Source organism: Canis lupus, chromosome 3 (assembly GCF_048164855.1).
Source record: "Canis lupus baileyi chromosome 3, mCanLup2.hap1, whole genome shotgun sequence".
Taxonomy (NCBI): Eukaryota; Metazoa; Chordata; class Mammalia; order Carnivora; family Canidae; genus Canis; species Canis lupus.
The window spans coordinates 88,311,187-88,323,884 of record NC_132840.1 but is presented as its reverse complement, the minus strand read 5'-3'; the positions used below and the strand labels follow the sequence as shown (position 1 = coordinate 88,323,884).

Below are 12,698 nucleotides of genomic sequence, written 5' to 3'. Positions count from 1 at the left end.
ACCTGGGTGTGCAGCCCGGGGAGGCCGAGGAGGCCTGGAGGCTCGGGCAGGGGACCTGAAACTCAGGAAGAAGGTGACACGGACGCTGCAGTGGGGGCAAGAGCAGGGTCTGTCTGGGACCCGAGGAACCCGCCAGCTCCCAGCTTGGAGTCGGATGGTGACCGTTACCCTTGGCTCTGCTGCTCTCAGTCAAATACCCTCAGGGAGGCATTTCCCTTCTCTGAGGCTTCTCCTCCGTCTGCACATCTGAGGGGGGGGTTGAGAATTAAATGAGAGCTCAGCCCACTGGAAGGGGACGTGTGAACGCAGGGATGCTGCAGACCGCACAGGCACTTCCGAAGCTCCGCCCGGTCTCCTTTAAAGAACTCCACCAACTCCCAAGGGCTCCGGGGGTACCCGGTGGCTCCCCGGGAATGGCTACACACCTCGGTAGCCTACAGATCAAACATTTCACTGAAGGGACATAGGGTAAGAAACACTGATGATTCTTTGAAAGTGGAAAATATTTGACTACCACTGAGACACTCCCTTCAGCAACAGCACGGGGTTCCACTCGCAGAGGAGTGCCACCGGGGCCCATCCGTTGTGCCCTACCTGACCTCGGTCTTGAAGATGACCCTTTGTGGTAAGGAGGCCACCAGAGATGATCATAGTCTCATAAAGAACGTATCCAGAGGACTGACCACTCCCCTGGTTCACGGACAGCTTTTCCATGCAGATCGGCTTGACAGAGCTGATGGGCTGCGGCAGAAACAGGAACAAAAACCGGGCTGCACGTTCAGGCTAGAGAGAAAAACTTCAGAAACTTGCACCCAAAGCCCGCTTCTCCAAAGGAATTGCACCAAGAGTCTTGAGGACAGGAGTATGAAAAGGGAATATGTAATGATAGGCATGCTTAAGTGTCACTTACAAATGCCCTTTCCTGTTTTCCAAACCGACTTTGTGTTTCTCTGCAAGTGCTACCCACTAATGTACTTTGCTTTTTCAGATGGAAAAGCTGAAATCAAGGAAAGGGAATGATCTGCTAACTTGCTCATCAAGTCATGCTAGAGCCTGGACTAGACGCAGGAACTCCATCCCGGGCGTGCCAGATTCCATCTAGCCTTGGTCTTCTCTTCTTGTTCCTTCACAGACTAAGAGAAATCATCCTAATCCAAGGTCTGACTGTGGCTATTCATGAATCTGCTCATCTCACACTGACCTAAAGCACTCGGTATCTGTTAACTGTCTGTTAGACTTCTCCTTCCAAAGATCCCAGGATGATTCCAATGCCGTACCTCCCAATTGACCATACTTCCCCATCCTACTCTTTTCCCTTTCCAAAAAGCAACACCAACCATTCAGTCAAAAAGGTAAAAAGCATAGACAATGTTTCTCCCTCTTCCTCCCGTCAACCAATATCCCCCATCAACCAGTCACTAACCCGTCTTCACTCCCGTTATCTGAGCTCAACTTCAGTAGATTTCTACTCATTTTCAGTGTTCTAGCATGGTCCCACTCTATTCTACCCCCCATACAGCTACCAAAGAAATCTTTCTGAAATGCAAAGCTGGTCCATCTGATTTCCAAGCCATGCTTTAAAATAGCTTCCCACAACTTTCAGGGAAATGTTCAAATTTCTTAGCATAAAAACATGGCCTTTCAAACTGCCTTGGAGAAATACATGATTCCAAATCTGTGGGGCTACACAGCTTGAGATATCCTGGAGGATCAAAAAGCAAAGAAGGTATCAAAAGCTATTGAACTCATGTCAAGACACAGGAGCCAACTTAAAGGAAATGAGACAATTGGAATATCAAAAGGAATGACGACAATAGGTTCAACACATGTTTAATGGGTTTTCAAAAAGGTTTGTTTATTATTTATTTTTAAAGATTTTATTTATTTATTCATGAGACAGAGAGAGAGAGAGAGAGAGAGAGAGAGAAGCAGAGACATAGGCAGAGGGAGAAGCAGGCTCGATCCCAGGGACTCCAGGATCATGACCTGAGCCAAAGGCAGATGCTCAGCCACTGAGTCACCCAGGCGCCCCTGGACCATTATCTTATACTATACACAAAAATAAACTCAAAATGTTTAATTAAATACCTAAATGTAAGACCTGAAACTATAATACTCCTAAAAGAAAATATAGGTTGTAAACTCTTGGACATCAGCCTTAGCAATATTTCTCTGGGTCTGTCTCCCCAGGCAAGGGAAGCAAAAGGAAAAGTAAACTAAAAAGCTTCTGCATAGAAAAGGAAACCCTCAACAAAATGAGAAGGCAACCTACTGATTGGGAGAAAGTATTCGCAAATGATCTATCTGATAAGGGCCTAACATCCAAAATACGTAAAGAACCTGTATAATCATCATCAAAAAAACATATAATTCAATTTAAAAATGGGCAGAGGATGCGTATTGATGAGGATGTGGTGAAAAAGGAACCCTCATGTACTGTTAGTGGAAATGTAATTTGGGGCAGCCACTGTGGAAAACAGTAGAGCAGCTCATCAAAAAATTAAAAATAGAACTACCATATGACCCAATAATTCCACCACTGACCTGAAGGAAACAAAAACACTACTTTGAAAAATATATGTACCCCTATGTTTACTGTAAAGTTACTTACAATAGTTAAGATATGGAAGCAACATAAGTAGTCACTGACAGACGAATGACTAAAGAAGATGTGGGGGATAGATAGATAGTACTCAGCCATAAAAAGAATAAAATCTTACATTCACAACAATATAGATGGACCTAGAGAGTATTATGCTAAGTGAAATAATACGAGAAAAACAAATACCATGTGATTTCACTTATATCTGGAATCTGAAAAAAAAAATAAGCTAACAAACAGAGACAGATTCATAAATATAGAGAAAAAATTGGTGGTTGCCAGATGGCAGGGGGTGGAGGGCCTGAGGAAAATAGGTGAAGGCCATTAAGAGGTATTAAATTCCAAGTATAAAATAAATAAGTCACAGGGATAAAGAGTACAGCATAGGGAATATAGTCAGCAATTCTGTAATAACCTTGTATGGTGACAGACAGTGACTGTACTCACTGTGCTGAGCATTTTGTACTGTCTACCATTTTCAAATCAGAATCTTGTACACCTGAAACTTATATAATATTATATGTCAAGTATACTTCAATTGAAAATTAAAAAATTTTAAATTGTGAGTTTATAATCAAATAAAAACAAGAGCAAAATAACTTCATCAATCACTTTTTTAAAAAATTTATTTATTCATGAAAGACACAGAGAGAGAGAAAGAGGCAGAGACACAGGCAAAGGGAGAAGCAGGGTCCATGCAAGGAGCCCGACACGGGACTCGATCCCGGGACCCCAGGATCACACCCTAGGCCGAAGGCGGGCGCTAAACCACTGAGCCACCCAGGGATCTCCTCACTGACCACTTTTGGAGGATATCCAGGAATAAATCCATTATTTGATAAGAGAAAATCCTTGAACTTCTGTCCTAACTTTTCTTTACAAACTGTACATTAAGGTAACGAGATAATTCATGAAGAAAAGTTTTTCTACATAGAGGAATTCAAGTGTATAAATGCAGAATAAATGACTAAATTAGAATAATATTATTTTGGGGCACGTGGGTGGCTCAGTTGGTTAAGCATCTGCCTTGGGCCCAGGTCATGATCCCAGGATCCTGGATCGAGCCCCACATCAGGCTCTCTGCTCAGAGGGAAGTCTGCTTCTCCCTTTCCTTCCCCGTCTGTGTCTCACTCAACCACTCTCTTGCTCTCTCTCTCGAATAAATAAATCTTTAAAAAGAATTACACTATTTTGAAAGCCTTAATGAAATATCGGATAAAGTTAATAATTGTCAATGACTGCTAAAACCATTAGGTAAAAGGCTGATGGGAAACTTGTTTGTGGATAGACAGGGCTAACTACTCCTGAACCCACTGGTCACTTATGAAAACAGAAATGACTAGCCATTACGTGCCTGGGATATGATGCATAAAAATATAACAGCATCACCTATGAAGTATACTTGCAAACAATTTTTTTAAAAAGCACCTAACTCAAATTTCATCAAGCATCTAGACCAGTTTACTAAAAATGTGAGGAGTATAAAGACATGTTCCCAGATACATGGGGATCTAATTAGCAAAACCCAGAATGTAGGGAATTCTATAGTACAAATAATCTTGCTCTTCAACAAATAAATGTAATAAAAAGAAAAGACATCTTTCGATGAAAAGAGATTTAAGACACGTATCAATTAAATGCAATGTGTGGCTGACCTCAGTGGGGTCCTGATATTAACAAACCAATGCAAAAAAAATGTTATGAGATAATTGGGAAAATCTGAACACTGGAAATTTTATGATTTTCAGTGGTGGGGTGCTCCAGCCAGTCTGTACCAGCTCATGAGTGACAACTGCGCACATTTCTACCCAACCCTGTATTTTAATTCTGTATGCAGTATTGTCATGCCAGAGTCTTGAAATTAGCCATAGTGGGAATATTTACACCACAGGATTTGGCAAACACTACTAATCAGAGTTTTTCCCTCTAGAGACCCTGTTACTAAATATTTCCCAGGAAATCACTGACTTTTAGGGATTATTACTACTATCACCATCATCATCAAGAATGATAATGATTTTGTAGTTGTATTTTTAAAAGAGTTTTTATCTTTTCAGATACATGTTTAATTATAGTTGAAATTATATGATATCTAGGATCTGCTTTAAATTAATCTTAAAAATAGTAGAGGAAAAGGAATATGGATATAAATGAAACAGTTTAGCCACATATTAATAAGGTTGAGGTGCATGTTGAGCACATAGGGGTTCACTACTTTTCTCACTGCCACTTATTCATGTCTTCAAAATTCCATAAGAAAACATTTAAAACCACAAGACGCTCCAACGTGGGGTGCCCAGTCCCTTACTTGGCACTCCTTTACAAACACTTTTCATTCATCCTATTTGCAATTCCCTAAACATGCATTTCTTTCCATGTCTTTACAAATGGTTTCCACTATGCTTCAAATTCCTTTCCCTCCCCCATTCTACCCTACTATTCATCTCATTAAGCTCCTATTCAATCCTTTGGATCTCAAAATCACCTCAATTGGGATATAATATTGGATCCTGTGACTGTCCAGCATGCTGAACATCTCTCTAAATAATAACACAGCAGCTAGCACATGCTCAGCACTTACTACAGGTCACGTTCAAATATTAGCTGCTTAATCCACACCACAGTCCTATGAAGTAAGTGCAATTATTTGCCTTATTTTCCAGTAGGGAAACTTACAATGAGGTTAAATGATCACCCCAGGGTAAATACTGGAGCAAAGATTCAATCCCAGTCTTGGCTCCAGAGTTTATGCACAACAGAATACTATGTTCCCTTGACAATGCTGTGCTGCCTTCATTCCTCTATCATGGGACCTACAACCCCTAATCTCTACTCACCTCTCCTCTGTATTAGACTGGAAGTTCCCCCAAAACAGCATCTTGATAATACAGTTCCCCAAAGATTGTTTACTAAGTATTGTGTGAATGGCTACACAGGTTTTCCTATATGCAAATGGTTTTCAAACTATGTCCCTTTAAACCCTACAGGTAAGTCAGAAGTGGCATGTGAGCCATCCTAATATGTACCCCCCTAGAGAAAGGATGACTGACCCTTAGGATTCAAGTACAGAGTCAGAACCGCCACCCCTGATTAACCAGTGCGTGCTTTATGTACTGAACACTGCAGTGAGTTTGAAGAGAGTCCCTCTACTAAACCAAAAGTTTAAAGATCATTACCCTAGATCTTCATTCTAACCATCTTCAGAAGGGAGGGATCTCTTCTTGGTTATGCTATTGAAAGGAAATTTTCCCAGTATCCTGCAACATTTACACTGTTTCTTTACATTTAAATTTTCTGAATATTCCTGAATTGGTTCTGGGTGTCTTATTCTGAATTGTAAAACCTATGGAATGGAGAAGATATTTGCAAACATCTTATCAGATAAATGGCTAGTATCTAAGATCTATAAAGAACTTATCAAACTCAACACCCAAAAACACAAATAACCAGTCAAGAAATGGGCAGAAGACATGAACAGACATTTCTCCAAAGAATACATAACATAGCCAACAGACACATGAAAAAATGTTCAACATCACTCATTGTCAAGGAAATATAAATCAAAACCACAATGAGATACCTCCTCACATCTATCATAATGGCTAAAATTAACAAGTCCGATAACAACAAATGTTGGCAAGGAAGTGGAGAAGGGAACCCTCTTACATTGTTGGTGGGAATGCAAACTGGTGCAGCCACCCTGGAAAACAATGTAGCTATTTTCTCCTCAAAACGTTAAAAATAGAGCTACCCTACCACCCAGCAATTGTAGTACTAGGTATTTATCCAAAGGATACAAACATAGTGATTCAAAGGGGCACCTGTACCCCAACGTCTACAATAGCCAAACTATGGAAGGGGCTCAGATGTCCATCGACAAATGAATGATTTAAAAAAAGGTGGTAAAAAAATAAAAAAATAAAAAAATAAAGAAGAGGTGGTGTGTATGTATGTATGTGTGTGTGTGTATATATATACACACATTTGAAATGGAATATTACCAAGCCATCAAAAAGAATGAAATCTTGCCATTTGCAATGACATGGATGGAACTAGAGGGTATTATGCTAAGTAAAATAAGTCATTTAGAGAAAGACAAATACTATATGATTTCACTCATATGTGGAATATAAGAAACAAAACAGATGAGTATAAGGGAAGGGAAGAAAAAATAAAATAAGATGAATTCAGAGAGGGAGACAAACCATAAGAGACACTGAACTCTAGGAAACAAACAGGGTCTCTGGAGGGGAGGTGGGTGCGAGGTTGGGGTAACTGGCTGATGGGCATTGAGGAGGGCACGTGACATAATGAGCATGGGGTGTTACATGCAACTGATGAATCACTAAGTTCTACCTCTGAAACTAATTTTAAACCCCAAAACAAAACAAAAACAACCCTAAAAGCAATCACTAGTTAGCACTGAATATAGTAAATGTTGCTTCTAAAATAGAGAAATTAAAAACAATTAAAAAAATAAAATAAATAAAATAAAATAGAGAAATTAAAGGAAAGAAAATACAGTTCATTCACAAAAAGAAGGAAGCATTGTGCAAACCTCGATTAAAATGATGGAACAATGTTTAAGTCGGATATAATTCTAGATCATTAACAGGGTAATTTCTCTTTTGAAAGATAAATTTCATTTTGTACCTAAAACCAAATTCCAACTATGTGCTTCTCTTAAAAGTTACACCTAAAATAAATGACACTAAAACAAACAAACAAAACTTAGGAGAAGAAATTAAAACTACTAAGAATTGCTTTTTACTTCCCCAATAATTTACTCCCTATTCTTTGAGCTAATATTTTCCCTCCTCCCTTGTCTGTCCAAAGGCTATCCCATGCTTTTACACCCAGAAAATGCTTACCTCCTCCAAGTAGGGCATGACATCCCACAGGGAAATGTAGTATGGTGTTATCACTGACTTATATGTAGCCTTAGGTATAGAATCTGGTTGGGGATGCTTGGGAATTCCTGCAATTAAGAAACAGAAGATTGGACCATTCTGAGATCCCCATTCAAGGCCACCACATACTCTGCTACCCCCAAACCACCATGAATGAGGGATCCAGTCAGTCACAGTACTGCTTTCCCAACTCTGGGAAGAATCGTAAGGTAGGCAGTAACTGAGTGGGATTCTTTCATATTTATAGGCTCTGAGGCAGGATGTCGTGCTGTCTGGGAAGAGGACGTGGCACATCAATACCACAGCTGGACCAAGAGTGCTCAACCCAGCCCGCTCGTTAGACTCTCCTAAAGTCCAATGGGAAAATATGAATGCTCAGGTTCTGTCCTTCTTCCCCATCTCAAACAAGACATACTTATCTAACAGTGCCGGAAAAACTAAATAAATAAATAACAGTGCTGGGATGGGCCCTACAAGTTCCAGAGAGGATTCCGATGCACAGCCAAGTAAGCAACATGGCCCTAGATGCTGAGTAACTAGAGGCTGAGTCCTGTATTCTGTGCATATGTGAACCCCCATGGCCTAATGGTAAAATAAACTGGAATAAACTGGATATCTCCCCAAAAGTCCATCCTTATCCATTCCATCAATCCCCTCTTCACAGGATAACAGACCAGTTGAGAGGCTGAGTTATTATTCAGAGAGGTTGCTGTAGGTACCCAAAGAAAAGCTAAAAAAGTCTTGATACGAGAAGTACTCAGGAGTATATTCTCCGTTCTCTGTCAGCAGTGCCCCGTAGTCTGAAAAATATAAAGAAATCTGTCATTTTCCCTAAGAAAGTTCCAACTGCAGCAAAGGAAGACATGAGAGCTCAGTACAAAGCAAAAAGATCCTTAAAACAGCTTTGCAAGGAAAATTTTTGGCATTAGATAAGAAAATACCGTGTCCCAATTAGTCCAAACCAGGAGACACCTGCCATACCTCCCAGGGCTTTCACCTGAAGGCCAATAACCCCAGTCCCTGGATATTGAGTAAGTCCGGCTGAGAGCCCAAGGCTACTCCAATCCAGTGGTTTCTCTTTTTTTATTTAATTTCTAATTAAACTTCCTTCCCTTCCCTTCTCTTCTTCCCTTCCCTTCCCTTCCCTTCCTTCCCACCTTCCTTCCCTCTCTCCCTTCTTCCCTCCTTCCCTTACTCCTTTCCTCCCTCCCTGCTCCAGTCCCGGAGATTGCTCCCAGAGACCCACCCGAAGAGGCTCCAATCTCAAACGGTGGGGTGGCCTAGGTTGGAGATAGCTGCGGGGCACAAGTACTTGCCATAGCTCGTGATCATAGGGAGGTAATTATCCAAAGATGCAGATCCACCCATGAAGCCGAAGTTGGTGCCACCATGGAACATATAGAAGTTGAGGGAGAAACTAGCATTGAACATTTCACGTACCTCTTTCTTTAACACTGCACGTAGGTAGGAGGAAAAGGATAAATGGGAGAGAAAGTTAAAATTTGGGAACATTAATAGCCCTTTGTGGGCTGTTCAAACTGCACGTATCACACATTTGTTTATGCATCTTAGTCTTAGGTAAATATATGTCTAAGTACTTCAGTGTCCCTGAAGTACTTAGTAGCTTCTCACAGTGAGTAACTAAAATCATGGTGTTGGGAATATTTACCTTCAAAACACATTTTAATAGTATTTGTCAACTCTCCTGGAAGGACATGGAAGCTAATCTGGGACCAGGGAACACTCGACTTCCACCCAACGCACTTTCATTGAATTACCCTGTCAGAACAACGTAATCACTTTAATACAATCAGAGTGGAAACACTGCTCAAATTTCCATTGCAATTACAATGACCCAATGACCCCGGGGCGGGGGAGCTTCAGCCTTGTGCCCTGAATCTCAAGTGCAGACCAGTGCCATCTGTGTCTCTATTCTCCTGAGAAAGGACCTAAGAAGTACTCACTATGTGAATCTGCAAAATGGGGGGCAGTGCCCCATCCATCCAAAGATCTTGCTGTGTACACCATCATCAGTATGGGGCTCCGACCCTGAGAAAAATGAAGTGTCCATTTAGTCAAGTCTGCTACAGTTTAAAAGCCTTGAACTGCTTAGTAGGGACCTGCGAGGCCCAGTCCTCACAAACTCCCTTTACGACTCAGAGCATCCCCCCACGGCTCACACACCCTGAGTTCTACTCTCTTTTCTCAGGGCATTTCCCTGGTCCTCTTGGGGTTTCAATGGACTTCTCCCTCAGGCTTTGGTAAAATCAATTACCAAAGCAACATATCCCTTTCTGGAACAAAGGATCTCTTCATTCCCTTCAGGGACCAGATTAGAGGCCTAGTAAAAATTGCCTGGCCCAGGAGAAGCACTAAAAATGATCAACAAACAAATACTAAAAATGTTAAATCCCATTAAATAAGAATTCTCAATTCCCATAATTGTGTTTTGTTTTTATTAAAGTATAATTAAATGTTCTATTAGTTTCAGGTGTACAATATAATGATCAAAAATTCCATAGATTTCTCACTGCTCATCCTGTGTGCTTAATTCCCTTCACCTATTTCACCCAACCTCCGTCACCTCCCCCCTGGCAACTATAGGTTTAACATACTGGTCTTTAAGAGTCCGTTCTTGATCTCTTTTTTTGTTTGTTCATTTATTTTGTTTCTTAAACTCCACCTGAGAGACATCATATGGTATTTGTCCTTCTCTGACTTATTTCACTTAGCATTATACCCCCTAGATCTACCCATAGTGTTGCAAATGGCAAGATTTCATTATGTACACACACACACACACACACACACACACACTATGGAATACTACATATACAAATAAAACAATCACATTTATGGACATATACATCATCGAAATACATAAACTTATAAAAATCACATTTTCTTTATGTATTTATCCATTATCACACACTTAGGCTGTCTCCATACCTTGGCTATTATAAATAATGTGGCTATGAACATAGAAGTACAGATCTCTCTTCAGGATAATTATTTCATTCCCTTTGCATACATACCCAGAAGCAAGACTTCTAAATCATACGGCAGTTCTATTTTTAATTTATGAACCTCTACAGTGTTTTCCATAATGGTTTTTACCAGTTTACGTCTCCACCAACAGTATACAAGGGTTTTCTTTTCTCCACATCCTTGCCAGCATTTGTTATCTCCTGACTGTTGATACAGTTTGTCTTAGTGTATTTTATCTGATATAAGTATAGCTACCGATCTGATTTGTTTTGGCTTCTATCTTCATGGAATATCTTTTTCCATCCTTTGATTTCAGTCTGTGTGTGTCCTCAAGGCTGACGTGAGTTTCTTGTTGCCAACAGATGGTTGGTTCTTTTTTTTTTTTTTAACCTATTTAGTGGGGATCCCTGGGTGGCGCAGCGGTTTAGCACCTGCCTTCGACCCAGGGCCTGATCCTGGAGACCCAGGATCGAGTCCCACATCAGGCTCCCCGCATGGAGCCTGCTTCTCCCTCTGCCTGTCTCTGCCTCTCTCACCCTCTGTGTATCTCATGAATAAATAAAATCTTAAAAAAAAAAAAAAAACTATTTAGCCATTCTATGTCTTTTGATTAGAGGATTTAGTCCATTTTACATTTAGTGTAATATTGGTAGGTATTATGTTAATGCTTTTCTGGTTGTTTGTAATTCCTTCCTTGTTGTTCCTCTCTTAATGTGTTCCTTTGTGGTTTGGTGATTTTTCTGTATTGGTATGTTTTGATTCCTTTCTTTAACTTTTGTATATCTACCACAGGATTTTGTTTTCTGGTTACCATGAGGCTTACATAAAACATCCCATATTGATAGCAACCTATTCTACTAGTAACAGGTTGGTTAACTTCAAACACATACTCTACATTTTTAACCCTATCCTTACATTTTATATTTCTGATGTCACAATTTATAATTTTACCTTGTGTATCATTAAAAAATTATTGTAGTGACAATTATTTTTAATACCTTTGTCTTTTAAACTTCATACTAGAGTTAAAACTGATTTACCTACTAGGACATTAGAGTGTTCTAAATTTAACCATACATTTACCTTCACCAGTGAGTTTTATACTTTCATATGTCTTCCTGTTACAAATTAGCTTTTCCTGTTACTAATTAGCTTACTGTTTCTTTCAGCTTATCTTCTTTCAACATTTTTTGTGAAGCTAGTCTGTTGTGATGAAATTTTTTAGCTTTCCAATAAATTTATTTATTTATTTATTTATTTATTTATTTATTTATTTAGCACAAGCAGAAGGAATGGCAGGCAGAGGGAGAGGGAGAAACAGGCTCCCTGCTGAGCAAGAAGCCACCACAGGGCTCAAACCCAAGACACTGGGATCATGACCTGAGGTGAAGGCAGATGCCTAACTGCACCACTTAGATGCCCCGAACTCCTTTAGCTTTGTCTGTCTGGCAAAGTCCACTTCCCCTTCTATTCTGAAGGACACTTTTGCTGGGTAGGGTATTCTGGGTTGGCAGTTTTTATCTTTTAGCACTTTGAATATACCATCCCACTTCCTTCTAGCCTATAAGATTTCGGCTCAAAAATCTGATAGCCATAAGGAGGGGGCAGATGTAAGATGGTAGGGTAGTAGGGGCATCCTGAACTTGCCTCCTCCTTCAAAAACAGCCAGATCAATGTTCAACTATTTGGAACACCTAAAAAGAAGATGTGACAATTAAGGAAACACTCTGCACAGTTGGAGGGAGAGAACGTGGCAGATGTGAAGTTTGGATTGGGAAGAGGACAGCTGTGTGACCACAAAGGGAAGAGGACTCTTTGCACAGAGCAAAGTCAGGAAGAGGAAGAAAATGGGAAAGAGCCCAGAGGGTCAGGACCGCACAATAAGCCACAAAGAAGAGATGCCCAGGGTTGCACAGGGAGATCACTCTCCTTCCCAGAGGCCATTTGGAAGAACGTATTTTCCCTCTCCAAAGACAAAAGGCAAGCCAGGAGCCACTGAGTGGTGCTCAATAGTAGGGTCAGAGGTGTGTGCAGAGGGCAGAAAATCCCTCAACAACGTTTTGCTGTGAGTCACGTAGGCTTAAATCCTGTGTTGCACACCCAGTGGCTGCTTTTCTGTGGCAGAATTAAGCAGAAAGCAGAGACAGGAGCAGACTGCAGGTAACCTGGCCGCCACTTTCCCTGTCTGCCACCACAGA

At 40.6% G+C, this 12,698-nt stretch overlaps 1 protein-coding gene across 8 annotated transcripts in view; it reads right to left on the bottom strand.

Annotated features, from left to right (window-relative positions):
- The window catches only part of LOC140631273 (beta-galactosidase-1-like protein 2), a 58,346-nt gene that overhangs the window by 5,663 nt on the left and 39,985 nt on the right, over positions 1-12,698 (bottom strand). For all 8 annotated transcript variants that reach the window (XM_072822785.1, XM_072822782.1, XM_072822780.1 and 5 more), the window contains 5 exons: positions 9,477-9,561; positions 8,829-8,966; positions 8,232-8,312; positions 7,474-7,580; positions 595-741 (listed from right to left, as the gene is read on the bottom strand). In XM_072822785.1, the coding sequence (XP_072678886.1) occupies positions 595-741; positions 7,474-7,580; positions 8,232-8,312; positions 8,829-8,966; positions 9,477-9,561 (558 nt within the window). The remainder of the gene's footprint in view (positions 1-594; positions 742-7,473; positions 7,581-8,231; positions 8,313-8,828; positions 8,967-9,476; positions 9,562-12,698) is intronic.